Raw genomic sequence first — 24,812 nt, 5'->3', positions numbered from 1 at the left:
CTTTGTAGCAGCTGTGTGCTAACAGCAGGTGATTTTGTGGTCTGTACTGACTACGTGCTGTTTTTTATGTGGAGAAAATGGCTAATCATTGTGCCCTTGTCTAAGGCATGCTTCATCATCCTCAAGTACTTTTTTGGCCAAAGAATTCTAAACATAGAGCTGTCCCCTAATAAGCTCAGTATTGGATTGAACAAGTCTGATTTGAGACCTATTGGCAGGAGGAGCTGTAATTATTAAATTTACTGAAGAATGAAGCAAGGTACTGTAGTTGGCTTTTTGTCAAATGGCTGTGGTCTTATTAGCAAAAAGTAATCATCTGCAGGGTCAGAATGAAAGAGGTTTCGAAGGATTCATTCTGTCCTAATTACAGTTTCACCTATACATATTATGTAAAGCTAATATTTAAAGCATTTGCCAAAATTAACTTCCACTGCATGTTCTATTACAGTGTAGTGAATTGCAGTAGCTTTTTATGCCTTGCATCTTTTGTATGCTATAATAATCTGTAATTATGGGTTTGCAGCAAATGCTGTGTGGCTTGTTTAAGCTGACAACCTGAAAAGACAACCTTGAATAGATTTTTTTTTTCAAATGAATGTCAGTTGCACAAAGCCTTAGCATCGATATCTTCATTTTGCATTTCCACACATGATTGGTTCTTTTATAATTCCTCGTTAAATTTCTAAATAAAAGTAATTTCATATGTTCCTTATATCTCCTTAGGTGAGTTAAAGAAAAAATATGAAGCTACCTTAAAATCTCAAGGCTTTGTAATTCTAAGTAGGTTATCTTACAAAATTTAATTGGCAAAGTACAGCATAGATTATAATGCCACCCTAGTGCTGCTGCCTTGGCAATTGTAGCTTGTACTGCTAGGCAAGAACAAAAACAGCACTGCTTACCCATCTCACATCATCTGCTCTCATTGGCATTACTAGAAGTGTGATAGGAGCAAAATTAGTGTATTAGAGGCCATGAGGAGCTAGATCAAGTTGAGAGCCAATTAGCACAGACTAGCAGCAGAGAAACATGTTGATTGGTTGTATATGGAGCAACTGCACACCATTCAAAGTACTGGAAAACCAGACCCAGGTCACCATATTGGCTCTACAATATACCACTCCCTCCTTATTTAAAGAAAAGCTTATCAGAATAAAGGTACCTTCATGTTATCTTGTTGGCAGAATGGGTAGGGATGGTAGAGCAGATATATTATTGAGGAACATGTACAGAGAAATAAGATGTGTATAGTGAGGAATGTATACAGTAAGAAAGATGAAGTCTGCCAAACTTTTTCATATATATATGTGAGTCACAAGAAGTGATTCTTCTGCCCCAATTGCCATGGGAATAAACTATTACATTCATTTTTGGGCCCCATACTCTTAACAAAAAAAAAAAAAAGTTGTGGACAAATTGGAGAGAGTACAGAGGCAAGCAATATACATACTAAGAGTTCTGTAAAACATGATATATGAGTGAAAATGGAAAAAACTGGTAGTATTTATTCTAAAGAAGAGAACGGTACAGAAAGGATTATTTTGAAGAAGGTAGCATTCAATTGTTCTCAATGTCTATTGAGGATACAACAGAAAGCAATGGAGATTTAGGCTAGATATTAGGAAGAACTTTCTAAATATGAGGGTTATTAACCACTGGAATTAGATTATATAGAGAAGTTGTAGAATCTCCATTACTGGAAGTGTTTTAAGAACAGGTTAGATAAACAGTTGTCTTGGATTGTTTCATAGTTTCATAGTAGCTAGAGTCGGAAGGGGCCTAGGTAGATCATCTAGTCCGACCCCCTGCCTTGGCAGGAAAGAGCACCGGGGTCAGATGACCCCGGCAAGGTGCTCATCTAACTTCCTTTTAAAAATCCCCAGGCTAGGAGCCTGCACCACTTCCCCTGGAAGCCGGTTCCAGGCCCTAGCTGCCCTGACTGTGAAGTAGCGCCTCCTAATATCTAATCTAAACCTACCCTCCGCCAGCTTGTGACCGTTATTCCTGGTCACTCCTGGCAGCACACGGGGGAACAGGGACTCCCCCAATACCTGCTGATCCCCCCTGACCAGTTTGTAGCAGGCCACAAGGTCCCCCCTTAACCTTCTCTTGTGGAGGCTAAACAGGTTCGGGTCCCGTAGCCTCTCCTCATAAGGCCTGCCCTGCTGACCCCTGATCATACGAGTGGCCCTCCTCTGAACTCTTTCCATATCGTCCACGTCCCTCTTGAAGTGTGGCGCCCAGAACTGGACGCAGTACTCCAGCTGCGGCCTGACCAGTGCCGCATAGAGGGGGAGGATCACCTCCCTGGACCTGCTCGAGATGCATCTGTGGATGCATGACAGGGTACGGTTGGCCTTCTTGACTGCCTCCCCACACTGCTGGCCCATGTTCATCGTGGAGTCAATGACGACTCCAAGATCCTTTTCCGTCTCCGTGCTGGCAAGAGGGGAGTTCCCCAACCTGTAAGTGTGGTGCCGGTTCTTCCTCCCCATGTGCAACACCTTACACTTATCAGTGTTAAACCCCATCCTATTCTCATCCGCCCACCGTTGCAACCTGTCAAGGTCAGCTTGTAGTCTATTGCACCCTTCTAGTGCACCCACATCCCCCCACATCTTAGTGTCATCAGCAAACTTGAACAGGGTGCTTTCTACCCCCTCATCCAAGTCACTGATGAAGATGTTGAACAGTGCAGGCCCGAGGACCGAGCCCTGCGGAACCCCACTGCCCACGTCCTTCCAGGTCGAGAAGAACCCATCCACTACCACCCTCTGGGTGCGGCCCTCCAACCAGTTAGCGACCCATTTGACTGTGTGGGCTTCGACACCACAGTCTCCCAGCTTTTTGATGAGGACAGGGTGAGAGACAGTGTCGAAAGCCTTCCGGAAGTCCAGAAAGACTACATCCACAGCAACCCCTGCGTCTAATGATTTGGTGACCTGATCGTAAAAGGCCACCAGGTTGGTCTGACAAGACCTGCCACTGATGAACCCATGTTGGTTGCCCCTGAGCATGCATTCCCCCGCAAGGCCCTCCTGGATGTGTGCCAGGATAACTTTTTCAAAGAGCTTACCCGGGATTGAGGTAAGACTAACTGGCCTGTAATTTCCCGGGTCCTCCTTTTTTCCCTTTTTGAAGATAGGGACCACATTGGCCCTCTTCCAGTCCTCCGGCACCTCACCAGAGCACCATGAGTGCTCATAGAGCCGCGCCAGGGGTCCCGCAATGACCTCGGCCAGTTCCTGTAGAACCCTAGGGTGAAGATCATCCGGACCAGCGGACTTGAACACGTCCAGCCTCTCCAGAAGTACCCTAACTAACTCCTCGCTAACCCCTGGCCCAGGCGTGTCTCTCCCGGGGCCCGAGGGGGGCCCAGCAGGGAGGTGGCTGAACTGGTCCCTACTTAGGAAGACAGAGGCAAAGAAATCGTTAAATATGTTAGCTTTGTCATCTGGCATGACGACTAAGTTGCCCATCGTGTCCTGCAGGGGCCCCACATTACCTGGGACCCTCTTTTTACCCCCTATGTATTTGAAGAAGGACTTCTTATTGTCCTTAATCCGGGAAGCTAGTCTTATCTCCATCTCTGCCTTGGCCTTCCTGACTGCCCCCCTACATCCTCAGGCGACTGCAACATAGTCCTTCTTGGTGATGACCCCATCCCTCCATTGGGTGTATGCCTCCCTTTTAGCAAGGAGACATTCCCGGATGCTCCTAGTGAGCCATGGGGGTTTATGTGCCCTCCTGCTCCCTTTGACTCTTGTTGGGATTACCTCCCTTTGGGCATGGAGGATCGTCTCCTTAAGGAGCAACCACTCACTTTGGACATCTGGCTCCCTTCCCCTCTGGGTCCTCAGCGCTTCCCCAGTTGTGTAGGGCCAGGGGTGATCCTGTTTTGAGCCTTGAACTAAATCAGGGATGTCTCCCTCAAAGTACTGCTGTATCAAAATATAAAAATCTATTGCAGTTTTAAAGGTTTGACTTTTAATAATAAAGTAGCTCTCACTTTATCAACAATTTCAGATCTATTTTCAGTAGATTAAGAAATACCGTCTTAAAAATGCTACTTAAAAACAACAGTAAAAATAAGTTTTAAAACTATTAGAATAGTTTTCTTTTTTAAATTGTTTAATATGAGTTTACTTTGTTCTACGTTCTTAAGACCATTGTTCTTTCAAATCTATATTTTGTATGTGTGTGCCTTACTTTCAGTTCTTATTCTCAAAATCCCAATTAATAAAATCTAAAGTGTCTCTATGTTGCTTCCACAGACTTTAATTATAACACCAGCATTTTTTTCTCTTGCAGTGAAAACCCATATGCAACAAGGATTGATCTCCGTTGCAGCTCGTACTGTAGTAACTCATTTAGTGAACCATTTAGGCCACTATCCAATGAGTGGAGGCCCTGCCATGTTAACCAGTCAAGTTTGCGAGAACAATGATAACCCTTACAGTGAAAGTCCTGAACTTTCTCCTGAACTTTTTGAGAGCCCAAACCTTCAGTTCTTTGTACTTAACAATACTTCTTTAGTCTCTTGTATACAAATCCAAGCTGAAGAGAATATGCCTGGGGGAGGATTGTCTGCTGGGCTCGTATCTGCTAATTCAAATGTCAGAATTATAGTGCGTGATCTGTCTGGTAAATATTCATGGGATTCTGCAATTTTGTATGGGCCATCATCTTTATGTGGATCATCACAACACACTTCTTTGGCGCTTTCTTTATATCAGCAAGAAAAGTCAGATGATGCCCCATCTTCCAATGAGTTCGTAGAAGATGTAGCTATAAGGGATGGAATTGCACTCCATGTAAAAAGAACATTTAGAGAAACTGTGCCAACATGGGATACAATTAGGGATGAGGAAGATGCTCTTGATGAGCTCTTGCAGTATTTAGGTATCACTAGTCCTGAATGCTTACAGAGAACAGGAGTCTCACTCAATACACCAGCTCCTCAACCAATCTGTATCTCAGAAAAACAGGAAAATGATGTAATCAATGCAATTCTTAAGCAAAACACAGAAGAGAGAGAATTTGTTGAAAAACACTTTAATGACTTAAATATGAAAGCTGTGGAACAGGATGAACCAACCCCCCAGAAGCCCCAGTCAGCATTCTACTACTGCAGATTACTTCTCAGCATACTGGGTATGAATTCTTGGGATAAAAGGTAAGAAAAAATGGGTATGCTCTTCAATACAAATTACATTTGGTTAACTGTTACTCAGCAGTGTTCTTTTATGTGATTCTTCCTTTGTTGTCATTGTATTCATCACTTCATAGGGAACAGAGCTGCTTAGGCCAAGAATGCCTTTGCCCAGATTTTAAGATTGGTGCAGGAAGCTTGTTCGGAGGAGACTATCCTTACTGTCTACCCTGCTTCCATCACCCATCTCGATTTAAAGAACCGTAAGTGGGTAAATGCCCGCTTCTGCTTCCTGCCTTGTTCCTTCAAGGAACTCAGGAAAATGAGGTAGTATGTCATTGACAGAGCCATGTTCTGGGATAACATTGGATTCACTGTTGCCGTGGTACGCAATCTGCCTGGGGAAGAGCATACAAGTGTACTTTTCCAGAGAAGTGCACAGACACAAGCCAGCTGAAAAGGAGATTTTTCCCCTCAATTATTTCAATCCTGATCACTTTAGTTGGTGTTTAAGATGACAGGAGGTAAGACATTTTTGAGCAAGAGATGCCCCTTTATGTATTTGTGGTGTCATTTTTTTTTAAAAAGCATATAAGATGCATATCCCAGAATTTTAGTGTCTTTCTGAAATCATCACTCACCATTGAATGAAATGTGGAATTGATCAGCAGGATTAGACATCAAGATATTGCCATACTGTGAAGGAAATAGAATAGGTCTGGACAAGTAAAATAACCTGCAGTCCTATGAACGAAACTTTTGTCATCAAGAATTTTGGCAGCAAACGTGCGGTAACTGTTCTCATTTGAGAACAACAAGCAGGATTCATCAAAAGCTAGTTGTGCCTAATTAACCTGATATCTTTCTATGACCAGTTCCATGGAATTAGGGAGAGAAGCAGACATGATGATATGTCTTGATTCTAGCAAAACCTTTGACACTGTCTTCCATGACATTCTCGTATGTAAGGTAAAGACTTACAGGCTTGATGAAAGTAGTGTAAAATGGATACACATCTCATTGGGTCATCAGATTCAATGGCTAGTCATGATGACTAGATGTCCAGTTAGGATGTGGTACAGAGCAAGACTCTCCAATGGCCTGTTCTGGGTAATCTTAATTATTGATTTGGACGATGATACACGTAGCAAATTTGCAGACAGTACGAAGTTGGGTGAAATTGCAGGCATATGAGGGTAGGTTTAGATTTAGAATGACCTTGATAAGCTAGAGACACGGTCCAGAATGAAGAAAATCAACGAAGATAAGTACCAAGTTCTATACTTAAGACAGAACTGTTGCATTCACAAAGACAAACTGGGGAATGATCAACTAAGCTGAAGACTGCAGTCAAGGACCTGGGCTGAATATGATCTACACTTGGCTCTTGTTGCAAAAAGAGTCACTGTATATTAGGTTGTATTAAATGAAGTGTCGCTGCAAATTAAGTGGAGTGATCTTTCCACTCTGTTCAGCACTGGTAAAGCCTCATGTGAAGTACTGTGTCCAGTCCTTGGTCCCACACTTCATACTAGAAAGAGCCCATCAGAGAGCAACAGAAATAACTAGAAGCCTGGGAAATGTGACATATTAGGAAAGGCTGAAAGAATTAGGGTTATAGTCTGGAGAAGACAAGATGAAGAAGGGTGAGGGAAGGCTTGATAACAGTCTTCAAATACCTAAACGATACTTTTAATGAGGATGCAGAGAAACTATTTTCTGTGGCTGCCAGAGACAGATCTAGAAACAATGGTCTCAAATTGCTGCAGGGGAAATTTAAGCTGGACATTTAGGAAGAACTTTCTCCATAATGAGTATACTTAAACATGGATTACCCAGGGAGGTTGTAGAATCTCCATCCTTGAACATTTTTAAGAGCAGTTTACATGCACTTTTGACTGGGATGATTTAATTGGGGATTATCCTGTTGTGAGCAGGAGGTTGATCCATTCTAGCCCTACTTTTAAATGATTCTTTTATTCTTAAGCAGGCTTTCAGTTTGCCAAAGCTGCTTTTTTCCCCCAATGGTGCAGTTCTTGGCCTCATTTCAGCATATGTTATCAGCAGTATTTTAAGTAAAATTTTAAGAATACAGGCAATTGTTTTGCTATACCGTAACTATGTGTTTTGGGGTACGGGTACTTGTTTTTAAGCATTTCAGCTGACTGGGTAGCCAGTTGGCTGTGCTTAGCTTTGCTCTGCAATTCAGAAAATCAGAGTTCAATTTTCAGGGTTCTCATTCTCAAGGACGGTTGATTATGATAGTATCCAGTATTTCTAAACAGTTATTCCCTGGTCTGCCAAGGAGCAGATTATATAGGCACCATTCCTCCATAGGCAGGGATACTGACTATAGCTGGAGACACTAAATTCACAGAAGAGGAAAGTAAAAGGAAGTAGGGATTAAACTCAGAGCTTTAAGAAGAGTGCACAAAATTTCCCAGAATAGAAATTGTTTGTCTTTCCTATTTGAAAGGTTTCATTAGAATTTTGAAAAAGCAAAAATACAAGAACAATTCTGGGCAATTTCATGAATAGAACTGAAAATGTGTTCTTGTACTCTCCTATATCCATTATTGAATGTGTGCTGAAAATGCTTAAAATTATTTTGTTTAGAAGAAGCTTTCATCTCTTGAAGAAAAATGAGAAGTTACTTCGAGAACTTAGAAATTTGGACTCACAACAATGGTAAATTATTAAAAGAACTAATTTATTTGAATCAGTCATTTTATTTTTCTAAGTGAGTTTTTATTTAAATAGCTTTAGTTTATATAGAAGACTTAACAAATTTATGTCCCAATAAATAAATCATATATACTACTTTTTGAAAACAGTACCTGCAAAGTATAGGGTGAAATGAAAATTTGAATAGAATACCATGAAATAAAATTAAAACCTTCAAACAATTAATTTATCTGTTTAATATTATTTTAGTATGTTCCATGAAAATCATTGTGCAAGCATCTACTGTACCTAGATATCTAATAAAAGAGATGGTAATGTTAAGATGATGTTGTTGCCATGACAGTCCAGTATGTGAAAGGCAAGAATTCTTGTGGGTATTATATTGGACCAACAGCATGGCTGGTATAGACATAGGTAAGCTTTTGAATGTCATACTCCCTTGAGCCTCACTGTGAAGCCTGAAGAAGGTACTGGGACACCCAAAAGCTTGCCTATGTCTATCCCAACCGTGCATTTAGTCCAATATAAGGCACAAGAAGAATTCTTGTCCCTCGTATAATGAGAGAAATTTCAAAATTCAATGACAATAGCTTGGAATTAATTCTGAGAATTAAAGCCATCAATATTTTACAGAGTATGGAAGTGATTGGAATTGTGGCTCATAAGAAAAGCTAAAATAATTTCCCTGCTGCTTGAAACCCTAGCCAGTGCCATAGCAATGAAGTTGAGTGCCCAGGGCAAAGGCCACAGCGGCAGCCCACCCTCGTCCTGCTCAGGAATCTGGGGGGCACATGACCTCACCCCCCCATTCTTGCCTGGGAGTGCATGCAGTGGCAAGAGCCACCCTTCCCCCATCCCCATGCCCCCTCCCCCCTAAACAAGCGGCTTGCAGCTCCATCCCATGCCCCACCCCAGCTGGGCAACACCTGTTGGTGCCCCTTTGTTTCAGCACCCAAGGCAGACACCCTGCTGCCCACCCCCTTGCTACTGCACTGACCCTCACCTTCACTTTGTGCTCACTACAAGCCACTTTTCCAAACCAAGTGGTGGTAGTTTGTCTGTTTTATCAAATTCTTTAAAAATCGATATAAAAGTATAATCTCTAGGGGCTTTTAAATACATGAATGTAGATTTTCAGAGGTGACTATCATAGAGAAATACCATCTTTTATCATGTGGCCTTTTTTTGTAAAGCCTTTCTGTTTATTTCCATCAGCAGACTAGCATCAGAAATGGATAAGTGGAAGTTTTAGAGGTTCTGTTAGACTTTAGTGCTTTCTTTCTCTCTGTTGGAAGGGTGGTTGTTTTTTATAAATACAAAATTAATTCCATTAAAAGTGAAGCAGAAAATGTATAATTAACAAGCTAGTCTACCGTTTGGCTGTTGTCCTTAAAATCGACAGCTCTTCAGATGCTTGTAAAATTAGTGAAATGACAGTTAGAAACACTTTTCAGTTGTGCAGCTTTTTATCCAGCTGTTTTTAAACTAGAGACGCACAAAAAAAACCCTCACATTACTTGTGGTTATTAAATTAATCTTTATGAGACACTTTTATTAGATCACTTGCAAGGTATTATACATACAACTGTTAAAGAATAATTAAAGCACCTCTTGGTAATGAAAATAATATCCATATCATAGGTTTTACTTTTTTGAGGTCCCCAACTAAAAACTTCTCCATTAACTTTTTGATTACTCTATTGTACCATCTGTTACTGCTAATCTCACAGGTGGCAATTGCTGTTGGTGAATCGTAAAACAGAATGTACGAGCAAAATAATGTAAAGGATGAAAGCAAGGAAACATGAAAGATAAAAAACAGAGAGAGAGAGAGTTTGTTATTATACTGTATTTTCACTAGCTTTTTAAAATTTTAAACGCTAGCCATTGTTTGTATGCATTGCTTGCCTATTCTAATTCCATATTAAAAGTCTGAAATGGACAGTTATGTAATGCTGCTCCTGCATTTTACAGCCGAGAGACTCACAAGATTGCAGTATTTTATGTTGCTGAGGGCCAAGAAGATAAACACTCCATCCTCACAAATACTGGAGGGAGCCAAGCCTATGAAGATTTTGTAGCAGGCCTTGGTTGGGAGGTATCCATTTTAAAGCTTATTTTATGCTTTCTGAGTTTAGTGTTTAATGAAAGAGATGCATGCAGATCCATTCTGAAAATATGAGTCTTATTTTTCTCTTTCTTCTTATTTGTTGATTACAGTTGACAACTACTGAAACACCCTAGGGCAGGGGTTGGCAACCTATGACCCGGCCCACAAGCCAAATCCATCTTAAGGAGTGGGAGGGCTTCTGTGGTGTTTCAGCAGTGGAAGCTTTGCCCAGACATCAGGGAAAAGCAGGGGGCAACACGCTAGGCTGGAAGCAGTCTGTGCTCAGATCTAATCTGTGTTAAAGCAGCACCCCACTGCAAAACATTGTCAGTGACTACCCTTGAGGATACAAAAAGAAATTCTGGTTTTAATTCTCAGTGATACTATGTAGATTAGCTGTTGATGCAACAAAACATTTCTTACTTTGCATAGGTTAAGTATGGAAACTTCTACATAAGCAGAGGCAGTTCTTTACTGTGAAATAAAGCCATCTTTTTCCAGCTTTTCATACACTGACCAGGCTGCGTCTGTATTGCTCTGTAGGCTTGTATTGTGTTAACTCCAGTTGAAGTTCTGCACGTTGCTGAAATTGCAGCGCCGAAAGTTTTGGAAAGCTGCTGTTTTCTTCCCTTTTCTTCCTGCTTACAATACACACTTGCCTGCTCAGATGTCAGAGGACTCAAAGACCCAATCAAGCAAGACCTCTTCCACAAGCACCTCAGCAAAAAACTGACAAATTCTGATCAACAGCAGTGGGAGAATGTCAGCAGCATTTGGGGTGCCTTCAAGTCCACCATCGTCAGCGCCTGTGAAGAGACACTCGAATTCTTTACTAGAAAACATCAAGATTGGGTTGATGAGAATAGCTGGGAGATTTAAGAGTAGATAAACCGCAAGCACAAGGCCTTTTGTGCATGGCAGAATGACATCAACTCCAAGCAAAAGAAATTGAATCTCCAACAAGCCAAGGCAGAGGTCCAAAGGAGGACCTCTGATATGAAGAACAGATGGTGGAAAGACAAGGCAAAGGAGATTCAACATCTTGCTGACATCCATAATATGCGTGAATATTTCAGTGCCACCAAAGCCATCTATGATCCAAGCACTCAGGGGCCCAACCCCCTTGAAACCTAAGGATGGGAGGAGACCTGATCAAGGAAAGAAGAACCATCAGTGCCCATTGGAAGGTGCATTTTGAACACCTTCTTGATCAAGACTCTGTCTCTGATGTTGTGAGCTGAAATTGAGAACACATATCAGCAACAATCTTGGAATCCCTCCAACACTGGACAAGGTGAGGAAAGCCACCAAACAAATGAAGAACAACAAGGCATCTGGAGCTGATGGAATCCCCATCAAAATCTTCAAGCAGAGGGGGGAGAAGCTCACAGCACGGCTCTGTGCCCTCATCTTAAGGATTTGGAATGGTGAGCAAGTCAAAAATGACCTCAGGGATGCCATGATTTTGACAGTCTTCAAGAAAGGAGAGAAGTCCAACTGTGGAAATTAGAGAAGGCTTGTTTTGCTGTCCACTGCAGGAAAGATTACTGCAAGAACCCTCATGAACGATCTCTTCCCACTTGTTGAAGAGCTCCTCCTAGAATCTAAGCATGGATTTAGGGCCTCAAGAGGTACAACTGACATGAACTTTGCTGCTTGCCAGCTGCAGAAAACATATCAGGAACAATACAGCAAAAGCTGTGTTATCCAGTACTTTATCAGCTGGAAAGCTCCACTAACCGGCACCCAAGGGACCGGAGAAAGCAAAACTGGAAGTTCCACTTCCGGTTTTGCTGCCACAAGCCGAGTTCTTCTTCATAACTTCTTTGGTCCATGGCCTGGGGCAAACCAACCTGTGCAGGACCCCCTCCCTGTCCCCCGGTACACAGATGCTGGGGAGTGCACCAGACGGTGCACATTTGATTATCCGGCATCCCCTATTCCTGGGGGGTGCCGGATAACAGAGTGTTTACTGTATATGCCTCTCTGTGGCCTCCTTTGACCTCACAAAAGGCTTTGACTCTCAACCAAGAGGATCTGTAGGGGATCCTTTTGAAGTATGGATGCCCACCAAAATTCATCACCATTCTTTCCCTGCTCCCTGATGGTATGAGAGTGGTGGTTCTCAATTACAGATCTATCACAGCTCCCTTTGAGGTTAAGACAGGAGTTAAGCAAGGCTGCATCATCACTCCAACACTCTTCTCGGTATTCCTTATTGAGATGCTACATCCGACTACGAACAACTTTCCAGTGAGAGTGGAGCTAAACTACTAAATGAATGGTAAACTGTTTAATCCAGGGGTGGACAAAATATGGCCCATGGGCGGAATGCAGCCCACCAAGCCGTTCTATCAGACCCACAGAGCCCCTAAAAAATTTGCCACAGGATGACAGGATCCAGGGACAGTAGGACCAAGAAATAGCCTCAACAGGCTTCTGGAACAACAGGGCCCACCCAGCCCTGCCTCCCCAGCCAGATGCCCCAGCCTAGCAAATACCTCTGGCCTGGGACCATGGCTGTTCGTGGCTACATTGGTGCAGGAAATTCCAGTAATAAGGGGAGGCGAGGGAGGCAGGGGAGGACCACAGTGATCGCCCCAGTCCTTGGGGCCAGCCAGCTCCTGCTGAGCGCCATGGTCTAGTCAAGTAGCTGGGAGCCAGCGGGTGGGCGGGGAAGAGGCAGCGGGGGTGGGGAGAGTGGAAGCAAGCAGGAGCGCAGGGCCTGTACCAACATCTTGGGGCCAGTGGGGCCCAGAGCAAGGCAGTAGGAGCACGGGGCATGGGCTGGCAGGGGTCTGTGGATCCAGTCTGGGCTGCACCAACAGGGGGAGGGGGGAGCCAACCCAGCTCCATAGAACCCCTGTTGGCCAAGACCTGGTGCTCCTGCCTCCCTGCTCTGGGCCCCACCAGCACTGGCCCCAGGTCACCAGTGCAGACCCCGCACTCCCACCTGGCTGCTGCTAGCTCCCACACACCTGCTTACTCACAGTGCCCCTGCACAGCCCCAACCCAGCTCAGCCCACACTTGCCCATAGGGAACAAGTTGGTGCTCAGCATGTGGGAAAAGCATCCCACCCCCCCTGTGGCTGGTGCCCTGTGCTGCAGCTGCTTGCAGCCCACGTGGGGCTGCCTGTGCCTGTTCTCCATTGCCACAGGATGGCAATGATGGGGCAGAGAAGCAGGACAGCCCCGTGCAGGCTACAAGTGGATGCAGCATGGGGCACCGGCCATGGGGAGGGGCAGTGGCCACTTTTCCCCCATGCTGAGCCTCCTCTATTTGTTCCCCAGAAACTGCTGCTCAGCACAGAGGAAAGTGCCCCCCCCATCCGGCTCGCCACCAGCAGCCAGTGTTTGCTGTGGCTGCCTGCCTGGAGCTTGTGCCACACTAGGCTATGATGCAGCTGCTTCACTGATGCCTCTGTGCTGCCCAGCAGCTGCTCCACATGGCCACTGCTGCCACACTGGGCAGCACAGAGGCGGTGGTGAAGCAGCCGCACCACAGCCTAGTGCAGCACGAGCTCTGGGCAAGCAGTTGCAGCAAACACTGTCTAGCAGCGGCAAGCAAGGGGCCGCTTTCCTTTGCACCAAGCAGCAGCTTTTGCCCAGCTGCTGCTGCCACAGCTCAGCCCCGACAGGCAAGCCCAGAGCCAGCACGGGGCCCAGGTTAGCAGCGGCGGCAGGGAACAAGCTGGTTCCAAGCACAGGGGAAAAGCAGCCAGTCCCCCATCCCATGGCCAGCATCCTCTGCTGCAGCCACTCAGAACCCATGTGGGGCTGCCTGTGCCTGCTCTCCGTTGCCACTGCTGCCCCATGATGGGGTGGAGAGGCAGGACAGCCCTGTGCAGGCTGCGAGTGGCTGCAGCACCGGGTGCCAGCCACAGGGAGGCGGGGCTGCTTTTCCCCTGTGCTGAGCACTAGCTCATTCCCTGCAGGCGAGCACTTGGGGTCGGGGCTGCACGGGGCTGAAGTGAGCAGGCACCGGGCAGCAGAAGCATGGGGTCCCAGCCAGCAGGGGCTCTATGGAGCCAGGCTGGCTCCCCCTCTCCCTGCTGGTGCAACCCAGCCCAGCTCCACAGACCCCTGCCAGCCTTTGCCTCGTGCTCCTACCTTCCTGCTCTGGGCCCCATCAGCGCTGGCCCCGGGACATAGGTGCAGACGCCACACTCCTGCTCACTTCCACTCCCCTCCCCCGCCACTTTCCCCACTTTCCTTCATGCCCACCGACCACTCTGAGCCACATGGCTCCCATACCCACTTCCATACCCACACACATATCCCCACAAACCCCTGTATGCAGTCACTTCTGCGTATACACCACAAGCACACACAAATCAAGACAAAAATATTTTTTTAGTTAAATTAAAATATATTATTATGGTTGTTTGGTTTTAAGTATGTAATTTGATTTTTTTCCTCTAAGATGGCAAATTCTCTTCTCCAAAGGAGTACTTCCTGTCGCAAAGGTCAGAGATTAGGGGCAGGATTTCCGGCCCCAAGATGCTGACCAGGGGATGGGGTACCTGTCAAGGGGCAAGACTACCTATGCAGCCCTTGACAGCTTGCCAAAACTCAGTAAGCAACCCTCCGCCCAAAATAATTGCCCACCCCTGATTTAATCTCAGCTGGCTCCAAGCCAAAACCAAGATTACCCTGATTTCAGTCATCGAGCTCCAGATGTTGCTGCAACCTATTCTCACTCAGAAGCAGACCTTTAGGCAATCGTCAGTGTCTTTACCAAGGCAGAACTTTTACGTGGCAGAAAAGGAGCTGGGGGTTACAGTGGTCAGTAAGCTGAATATAAGCCAACAGTGTGCTTGTTGAGAAGGTGAATGGCATAGTAGGCTACATTAGGAGTATTGCCAGCAGATCAAGGGAAGTGATTCTTCTCCTCTATTTGGCACTGGTGAGATGACATCTGGAGTACTGTGTCCAGTTTTGGGACCCCCACTAGAGAAAGGATATGTACAAATTGGAGGGAGTCCAGCAGAGGGCAGCTGAAATGGTTAGGGAGCTGGGTCACATGACTTCTAAGGAGAGGCTGAGAGAACTGGACTTATGTAAAGAAGTCTGAGGGGGGATTTAATAGCAGTCTTCAACTACCTGAAGGTTGCTTCCAAAGAGGATGGAGCTAGACTGTTCTTAGTGGTGGTAGATAAGGGAACATGGAGCAATGGTCTCAAGTTGCAGCAAGGGAAGTTTAGGTTAGATATTAGGAATAACTTTGTCACTAGGAGGGTAGTAAAATACTGGAACAGGTTACCCAGAGTCTCCATCCTTAGAGGTTTTTAAGACCCAGATAGACAAAGCCTTGGCTGGGATGACCTAGTCAGGGAAGGTCTTGCTTTGAGCAGGGGGTTGAACTAGATGACCTCCTGAGGTCCCTTCCAACCCTAATTTTATACGATTCTATGAGGCATACAAGAAAATGGGAGTGATGCTTAACATTCAGAAGACTAAGATCCTATCAACGGGCTCTTAATGAGCAGTCCCCAGGACCAGTAATACAGATTCATGGTGAGACTGGAGAACGCCAAGTATTTCCCATACTTTGGAAGCCATCTCTTGCAAAAGGCTGACATCAACGAAGAAATCCAATATTGCCTTAAATGTGCAAATGCAGCCTTTGATGGATGCCTGAGGAAATGGGTGTTCAAAGATTGTGACATCAGATTCAAAACCAAGCATATGGTTTATTATCCCATTATAATCCCCACCTTACTGTACAGAGCTGAAGTGTGGACAGCATACAGGAGACACCTCAAGTAGTTGGAGAAGTACCATCAACTCTGCCCAAGGAAGATTCTTCAAATCCAGTGGGAAGATAGATGCACCAACATTAGTGTCCTCTCTCAAGCAACCACCACAAGCACTGAGGTTATGATCATCTAACATCAACTTTGCTGGGCCAGCCACATCATCCAGATGTCCAACTCCAAGACTCCTAAAGCAAGTTTTATTCTCTCAGCTCAGTCAAGGCATATGCTCTACAGGAGGGTAGGGAAGGCTCTTCAAAGGATGTCCTCAAGGCCAATTTGAAAAAATGCAACATTGGCATCAACTTCTAGGAGACTGTAGCCCAGGACTACCCCAAACGTAGAAAGAGTCTGTTGCAGGGATCTCAGTATTTTGAAACCTTATGATGACAACAGGAGATGGAAAAGTAAGGATGACAGAAACAGCATGTCATGGATCGAATCAAGAATTGGGAGCCACCTACACCACATGGAAACACATACCTGAGTTGCAGGAAAGTGTGTCAATCCCAGGTGGGCTTTGTCAGCCAGCTTCGGACCCAATAAAAACAGTTGTGAAAGACTGTCGTCCTTGACTGTGAGGGACTGCCGAACAACGCAACACACATGCCTGTTCGTCCCCACGTGCCTACCTTTCAGAAGTGGATAGTATGATATAGTCACCGTCTGATTACCATGATCACTGTTAGATCGCTGTTTAAACATAATTTTGTTATACAGACTCTCCCATAGTCAAAAACATTTTTGTTGAATTAAACACTTTCCTTCTCTGGCTGTCCAGGATTGACTTCCACTGTCACGAATGGAAGGAAATTTCAGTCACAGACCTGTCCCACAGGAATGTGGAAAGTACTAGTATTACATTTGGCAGAAGGGTTGCCACACAAACTATTCTTCTTGTCACTTTTGAGAGCCTGTACTATCTTTTTCACTCTTGGCAGAACAGAGGAGCTTGTACAGAAGTATTGATGGTGATTGCTTCAGTTACCTAGAGGGAGGAAAGGAAGCTGCTGCTGATCCCATCACAAACACAGATATTGCTGTCTCTCTCTCTCTGACCCCAATCTTCCCTCGTCTCCACCCCCTTCTCCCTCTGTTTTCATTCCTGCTCTTTCAAAATTCAGAAATTAAGCTATATGGTTTTTTTGTAACATGATATTTCTGTTAGTATTAAAAAACTAAAATGCCATGTGAATCTGGATTTATTTTCCCTGACAGTGTATCAGGTATTTTATTTCGTTGGCATGCAACTGAATTTACTGTCGGTATAATGCCAATTACACTAATGCCCAGGATGGGATCAAATATGTTCAAGTCTTTTTGATTTAATGTTGTAAAAATATTGCTGCAAAACTGAAATAAGGTGTTAGACTTAAGCTATGGACAGGTGTTACATTTCTAGCACTAAATATGCCTTGGTAGTGCTACAAAAAGCAAGCAAATAGCCACTTAGGTATTTGTAATACTACAAATATGGCAAAAGCACTACAAAATGTTACTTCTTTCAACAAGGAGCTTCTTGGTAGGTCCACGTTTTATAGTACTATATATGTAGCACTGTGAATAGCATTTACAGGGGTTTGTAGAACCCCCAGCATCCTACAGTTCTCTGTTTACCTTTCCCCCCCTTGAAGTGGGGTAGACAAAATGAGAGTGGCTGGTTCCCTAGTAGCCTGCCTAGCAGCAAGCTTGTAAAGGAGCCCCACTTGGGATCCTGCTACCACCACTTCTTCAGAAGTCAGTGGCTGCTGCTGTCACAGCCATCAGAACTTCAGCTCTTGGCCACACAGGCTGCACAACTGTCTGGGTGACAAAGCCCAGGCAGCCTATGTAGATGAATGGCAGAAACCAGAGGCAGCCCCAGCCTTCAAAGCTCCACCAGCCAGCTGAGCTCCAGCTGCATGGGCCATGTATGCTATATAGCTGATCACTAAGAGCTTGCCACCTTCCCCAGTTTAGGAGAGGGCATGCTGCTAGTGATCAGGTTCCATTGGGAGTCAGGGACACAAGCAGCAACTTATCATCCCCCTGACTAAAGAGCTCACCTTTGAGGTGACATTGTAGCTCTCCAGCCAGGGAGTTTGAACACCTGTATACTCCCATAGCACCACCTTTTTGAAGTGCTACAAAGTGCAAAGACACTTTATAGTAGTACTAATGAACACCTGTCTACCCTTATTCATGGTTTTTAAACTTCTTTTGATGTAAAATTGTTTCTGCTTCCATCAGATAGATTTAAGACTTACCATAATTTTGGCAAGTTTTCAGTTGCAGTTTCAAATTTCACAATTTTCTATTTTTACAGTGAAAAAACAATATTTTATGGCCAAAAAAATTTCCTATATTTAAAATGTATATGGAAAGGAATAAGGCAAGCCAAAATATGCCCCCTTCGGTGCAAAGGTTTTTCGCAGCACCTTTTATGAGTCAATGTACTGTGAAATAATTCGTTAAAATTCAAAAGCATTCTCAAGTTATTTGGTGGCTTAGCATTTTTACAAACCACAACTTTCATTCTTGGGGTCCCCCCCTGCCCACTGGACCTTGCTCTCCCTACCAATCTTCATGATAGTCATCATCAAAGATCCGGGTTTTCCATTCACTTCAGAAAAACACGGGTTTTCTCCTTTGACAGAGAAAAATATGGGTTTTCTCTTTTCAAGGAGAAAATAATGGGTTTTCCCCTTTAAAAAAAAAAAAAGTGGGAAATCATAGGTTTCCCCTTGCAGGCTGGCAGAGTTCCAGCCTGCAAGGGGCTGTTTGGGACTGCGGAGAGCAATCAGGCAGGGGGTGCCACATGCATGTGTAATACACATGCACATGGCAGCCAGGCAGTGGTGGAGAAGAGCTCCTGCAGCTCTCTGCAGGTAAGTCTGTGGTGAGGGGGAAGGGGCACAGGCCATGCAATGGGGCCACGTGCTGGGGGAGGGACAGACCGGGGGGTGGGAGAGGCCTGTGCCTCCCTAGATTTCTGCACCCACATGGGTGCAGATTTCTGCACTTTATGGCTGCTCTGACAGAACTGCCTCCACGGTCCAGCACATGGGACCCAGTGCAGGAGGGAGTGCCACACTACCATGGCCACCAAGCTGAGGCACCTCTTGCCCTCCCAGCAGCTGCAGGGGGCACAACTCCCTGCTGCTGCTATTGCAGCTGCCACTGTTGCACCTCGCCAAGGCAGTGCAGCATTCCCTCCAACACTGGTTCCCACCCACTATGAGCACAGAGGCAGCTTCTGTGGAACTGGTCCAGCCTACCTGCAGCCCGTGCCCCTCTGTAGTTGCAGAAATCTTGGGAGACATGTATCCCCACTGCTGTATCACCTGTGTCTCCCCTCCCTTCCCCATATATCCACTTCCTTCTTCACATACTGCGGGGCTGGGGAGGAGGGACTGCAAGTTGGGAGTGAGGAGCACCAGCAGGGTCATAAGGCTGTGGGTCAGGAATAAGGGAGAATAGCATGGGCAGGGGCAGGGCACTGGCATATCAGAGCTGCTCAGCACCACAGAGCAGCAGGATGGGCAGTCGCAGACCCACATCCTGGGAAGCAAGGGAAGCTCTAATTTTCCATGATAAAAACCCAAAATCAAACACCAAAATTGATAGGTATTTAGAATTTATTTTATTATAATGATTGAGGCACTGGTAGGCTTCCAAATTGCTTTAAAATTGTAAATATATCAATGGAACATTGTGTTCAACTAATACCTTCACATTTAGTGGCGTATCATTTTAATTGCAGAAAAATGCAATTTGGGGTTTTTTTATCAGAGAATTTCTGGTTTTTATAACAAAAAACCAGGATCCCTGGGACTCATCATACAACCTATTATACCATTGAATATAGAAAGTGTGCCTGCTTTGCAGTTAGTTTATTTTCTAATAAGTTTTTTTTCTAATTAGGGAGCCTCAGATCTTTTAGATAAACATGAGATAGTACCAGTGGATAAAGGTGGTGGTATCTTAATTTGAAAATGCTTTAAAAGGCTTTCTTAAAGTATATGTTTATTACCTAATATTTAATGTTGTGTCGGTTTTGCTCTTAGGTAAATCTCACAAACCATTGTGGTTTTATGGGAGGACTGCAAAAAAACAAAAGCACTGGGTTGACCACTCCATATTTTGCTACTTCTACAGTGGAAGTGATGTTCCATGTTTCAACAAGAATGCCTTCTGATTCCGATGACTCTCTAACTAAAAAGGTAAGTGTTCTTGAGTAGCTCCTTTTCATGTAGGTAAAAAACAAACTCAGAATATTTCAGAAATTCATTCCTAAAAAAACAAACAAAAAAAAACCTGTTACCTTTTTGTAAAGCATAAAATGCTCATTCTTCCCAGCAGATGACATCTTGTTGAAGACAACTAGTGTGAGCAAATTGCCTTATTAACAAATTATTTTTTTTACCAACCAGTTATTTTGGCTCAGAAAATATATATCATACTTGTACATTTAATTGTTGCCCATGTCCTAGGAATGGTGATACAAGATAATTAAAATAAAAGGCAAGAAGAGATATGTATCTTTTATTTCTACACAGAATGAGTGATGTGTTCTGGTACTTTGAGACTTCTAGATATGAGCTATTAACTTCTCAGAGTAGTCTGTGAAGGACCTGAGGAAAAATGTTTTTCATTTGAAACTTTGTCCAACTTTATTCCAACTACATAGTTGGTTCAAAAAAAGATACCATCCTAAAAAATCCTCACCTCTCACATAATTTCTGGATCGTCGTGGCTACAACATCACTCTTGTTTTACCTTTTCAAGGTTTAATATTTTTAGTTATGTAAGAAATATTAGTTAGGCATACTCCTAAAACATTTATCTTTTAAAAGAAAGTTAAAATGTTAAGAACCTAGTAACTTTTTAGTGCTTTTAGTTATACTTCTTTGGAGCTGACACAAATGTTTATAAGTAGTCTGCTCTCTTAGACCCCTGTTAAGGAAAAATGGCTTTCTGTATTGGTATTTTTTCTTTAAAATTTAATAAATTCCATATTAGTGATAATAAGTTGAGGCCTTGAACATGTGTCCTATTAGGAATGAACAATTGGCTATCATTAGACTGTCCCCCCGTCCTCTGCACATACATCTTCAGATATACTAATCCATTCAGTAGACACATTAATGAGCACTGGTTGAAGTGTAATATTGGAGGAAGTGAGGCTGGTTGACCTCAGCATGGAGTTTAATACTTGTAATTAAATTAGATAGTCGACAGTTAGTAAAGAGAGAAATAGCCATGCCTCTGGCAAACTTCAATTATTCATGTCTTTGTTTTGTTCTTTGTTTTCAGCTTAAAGAAAATATTTATCTTTTTATCATGGTTATTATTATAAACTGACTTTTAGTTCTTTTCTCAGTAGCATCTTGCCATTATTTTGTAACATTAGTAAAACATGTTCCTCTGTGCTCAAGGTAGATAGTTCATACTGTACTTTATTTCAGGTTGCTGCATGAATTATAGAAGCATCTCAGTAGCAAAAATAGCTTTATACACTTTTTAAACAGAGTAGGAGTACATTCACAATCTTAATGGCTAGCTGGGCTTTTTTTATTAGAGAAATCAGGTTTCATAGGCCTCATAAAACTTAGCATGATTCCTGCCACTTGATCATCTCCTTTGTATACAGCAATATTTGTTTATAACCTGCTCAAATTAGGATGATTAGGAAGTAGTTGGGGGAACAGAAAACGCAATGAAAATTGATTTCACTATATAAATAATCTTTAAAAATGCTTCAGGTTTTAACAGACAGTGAATGCTGAAGTTGACCCATATTTAAAACTTGTCCCTTCACACAGTCTCTACTTCCAGCTGATTCAGTTATGTGATTTAGTTTGTTTAAAAATCCAAACTGGCCACCATTTTTATAATTCCATTTCACCTGAAACTCATCTTTTTCTCCTTTCATCCACAATCTCTTTCTTCAGCAATTCAGACTACTTTGGAATCTGTACTGTCTGGTGGAGAGAGCACTGAACTGTGCATCAGAAATAGGATTTGGAAGCCGATCATTTGACTGTTCAAATTACCATGTTTACTTGAATATAAGATGAGGTTTTCCCCTCCAATCAGCAGAGGGAAAAAAGCCCCTACTCTTATATAAACATATGAAGCGGGAAGGGGAGAGGAGGAGCAGGTGGCTTCTGCAACTCTGACTCTGGCCCTGAGCCCCCGTCAAAGCCAGAGTGAGACCCACAGCAGTGCCCTGCCCTTCCCCTCTGCAGCTTCTGCCCCCCACTCACCCCTTTCCCTCCCCCTTTCTATCAGGTACAGCTCAGCTCTGACTTAGGCTGGGATCTCTCCTATAGAGTACTTGGAAATTGCTTCCCCTGCTTGGCCATTCAGTAGTGCTAACTTCCATGCACTATGCTCTGGGACAGAGCAGCCTGAGCAGCATCTTACAATAAGGGAGGAGAGGAAGAGGCAGAAACTGGGGAGGTAGGAAAGAAGGGGCAGACTTGGGGGAGCAAAGGGGAAGGGATAGAGACTTGGGAGGTCAGGGGAAGAAGCAAAGACTGGGGAGTTTGGGGGAAAGAGGCAGAGCCTGGGGGGAGTTTTGGAAGAGGACAGGGGCTGTGGGGAGCTGGGAGTGGGGAGGCAGGAAGGCTTCAGGAGGAAGAAGTGGACAGGCAGAGGGCAAGAGGGCCACTTGACCCCTCCCCCTCAGCTCCTGCTTTCCCTGCTGTAGCAGTAGGGGAGAAGGATTCAAGACAACCCTCCAATACTTGGATTCTATATCTGGAAAATTATAACAAGTTTATAATTTTTTCCATATATAAAATCTAATTATTGGTGGGGTTGTCTTATGTTCAGGGTTGTCCTATATTTGAGTAAAAACGGTTAGCTAGTTGGCTGGTTAGTTAATCACCTGTTATTTAATCACAGTCAAAAATTGTCAAATATTCCATGAAGCCAAGAATGCTGTGTAGGTCGTGGCCTACCTATTCAGTTTAGGAGTAGGCAGCCCCTACCCTGCTCCCAGAGTTGCCAACTTTCCCTAAAGTATGAACAGTCAATTAAAACAAAAAAAAAAGAACAACAAAACCCTTAAGCAACCCTGACCTTGAGTGACACTGGGCTGTAGGAAAGAGACTATAAGGAAACATTGATGGACAAATAAAGTAGAGCAGTGCCACCTGGTGTCTGAGCAGGAACACAGCACCTTGCAGAGAGCATTCTCTCAGGGCTTTGTAGCCCATGGGAGCCCCATAGCCCCCTTCCCCCAGCCATGTGCTGCTGCTGCATCCTGTCAGCTGCCTGTAACACTGTTTGTTTCACAGGTAGAAAGACAATAATCCTTTGGGGGTCTGTGGTGGGGTGGGGAGAACAGGCCAGCAACGTTGGAGGTGGGGGCAGCACAGTGTGGGGTGCAGATGTGGGTGTGATGGCAAGTAAACTATTTTGAGCCAAATAAGCAGTCCTTTCCCATCTACAACGTAGCTAGAGACCCACACTAAGGTTGCACGTATTATATTTCCTTCCTTTTCGTGAGTGGAATCCTTCCAAGAATCACTTTCTTGTTCTGTATTTGGTTTTAATGACAGAAACAGATGGGAAGTGGGGTTCAGGAGTGTAAAGGTAAAATAGAAAAAGACTTCCTGTATTTCCAGTCTGTATCACCCATGTGAATTCAAAGCAAAGGTGGTAAGGACTAGGAGGCAAGCTTGAGCTCAGACTGAAGTTTAGTCAAGCTTTTGAGTTGTGCTTTACTGCTGCTGCAGCTCAAGCTTAGGGATTTATAATATAGATGATCAGCATGTACTGGCTTTAGGAAGACCTTAAAGTCTACCCTATTAGGGATTCTAGAAAAATGGTTTATGAAGGATTCATTGCATGGCATGGGCTTGTTTTTGGATCTGGGTTTTTTTGAAGTGCAGGTTGGTTTTTGCTTGCTTGCTTTTTGTTCTTGTGTTTGTTTTATTTTGTTACTAAAAGGAGTTAACTTGTATTGGTTGGCTGAATTGTTACTGGATTTAAAGTTATAAATGTGCCCATAGGTGAACAATAGATTCATCTTATCAATGGAAATAAAATTAAATTAAAACAAAACTTCTTCCTGCCATTTAAGGCAGTGCAGCATCAAGATTCTAGTGTTTTCCCTCTTAAAAATGATTTTCTATCAGTCTTTTTGACTAATATATAAAACTTTATCTTTAGTGCCTTTGAAACACTAGACAATAAAGTAATTATAAACCAGGAAAATAAAATGAATTCTGAAAGAAGAGAAGGGAGCCTTGAGGAGATTTAAACAGGGAAAAGTAGAAAAATTCTTAAATAATGAATTGTAAATAAAGGCTTTAAAGCCTATCTCTCCTTCAATTCTATTTTCATTTTCAAAATGAAAGCATATTTTAAAATGGAAATTGTTATTTAAAATATACCTACAATCTCCAAAACAAAGTGTCAAAATTAAGATAGAATCATGAAATCTCAATTCACAGTGGGAGCGATTATTGCAAAATCACTCCTGTAGCTTACCTCCTGCCTAGCTTTGGGTACATTAGCGCTGAGAAAAGGTGAGGGAGGACCGAAAGTGTCTTAATTAAGATGAATATATTACACATATTTTGTTAAATAAAAGGTAGTCATTTTTTAATTATTAGGCTGTTAATCCTTCTTGAGCTTTTGGTGGTTGTATAAATGACTCATGCTTAATTTGACATTGTCAAAGTCACACAAAAGAATTTTAGCCCCATAATTCATAGCTGATTGTTTTTGTTTTCTTCTGATATGAATACCTACTAGACAGTTAAAGGGATTAGTCCAGAAAGCGTGTTCATTAATACAGCATTTTTAAATAAAATTCCAATTAATTATATCCATTATTTATGGCAGTTTAAAAAAAAATCCTGTGTGTGTTAGACTGGATTTTTATGAAGTTTGTCCAAATGCTTTTAAATGCATTTTAGATAGCAGTATTCTCTTTATGTAACTATGAAGCAGCTATTTCCCAAAATATTTCTGCCATTCTTGCTGTATCCTCTCTAATGAACTCTCATTTAAGTAAATGAAACAAAATTTAAAGAACAGCTTTTGTTTTAAAAGGAAATACAGTGCCTTTTTCTCTCCCTTCTTTAGTACTAAATGAGTACTAGAAATTACA

The 24,812-nt window shown here is 43.4% G+C and overlaps 1 protein-coding gene across 7 annotated transcripts in view; it reads left to right on the top strand.

Annotated features, from left to right (window-relative positions):
- Positions 1-24,812, top strand: part of RALGAPA1 (Ral GTPase activating protein catalytic subunit alpha 1) — a 219,285-nt gene that overhangs the window by 146,035 nt on the left and 48,438 nt on the right. For all 7 annotated transcript variants that reach the window (XM_090033616.1, XM_090033623.1, XM_090033617.1 and 4 more), the window contains 4 exons: positions 4,312-5,176; positions 7,769-7,840; positions 9,812-9,935; positions 19,750-19,905. In XM_090033616.1, coding sequence (XP_089889742.1) covers positions 4,312-5,176; positions 7,769-7,840; positions 9,812-9,935; positions 19,750-19,905 — 1,217 coding nt within the window. The remainder of the gene's footprint in view (positions 1-4,311; positions 5,177-7,768; positions 7,841-9,811; positions 9,936-19,749; positions 19,906-24,812) is intronic.

This window comes from Crocodylus siamensis, chromosome 2, assembly GCF_052110815.1.
Source record: "Crocodylus siamensis isolate JL-2025a chromosome 2, ASM5211081v1, whole genome shotgun sequence".
In the NCBI taxonomy this organism is placed as follows: Eukaryota; Metazoa; Chordata; order Crocodylia; family Crocodylidae; genus Crocodylus; species Crocodylus siamensis.
This window is presented reverse-complemented; position numbering and strand designations above follow the sequence as displayed.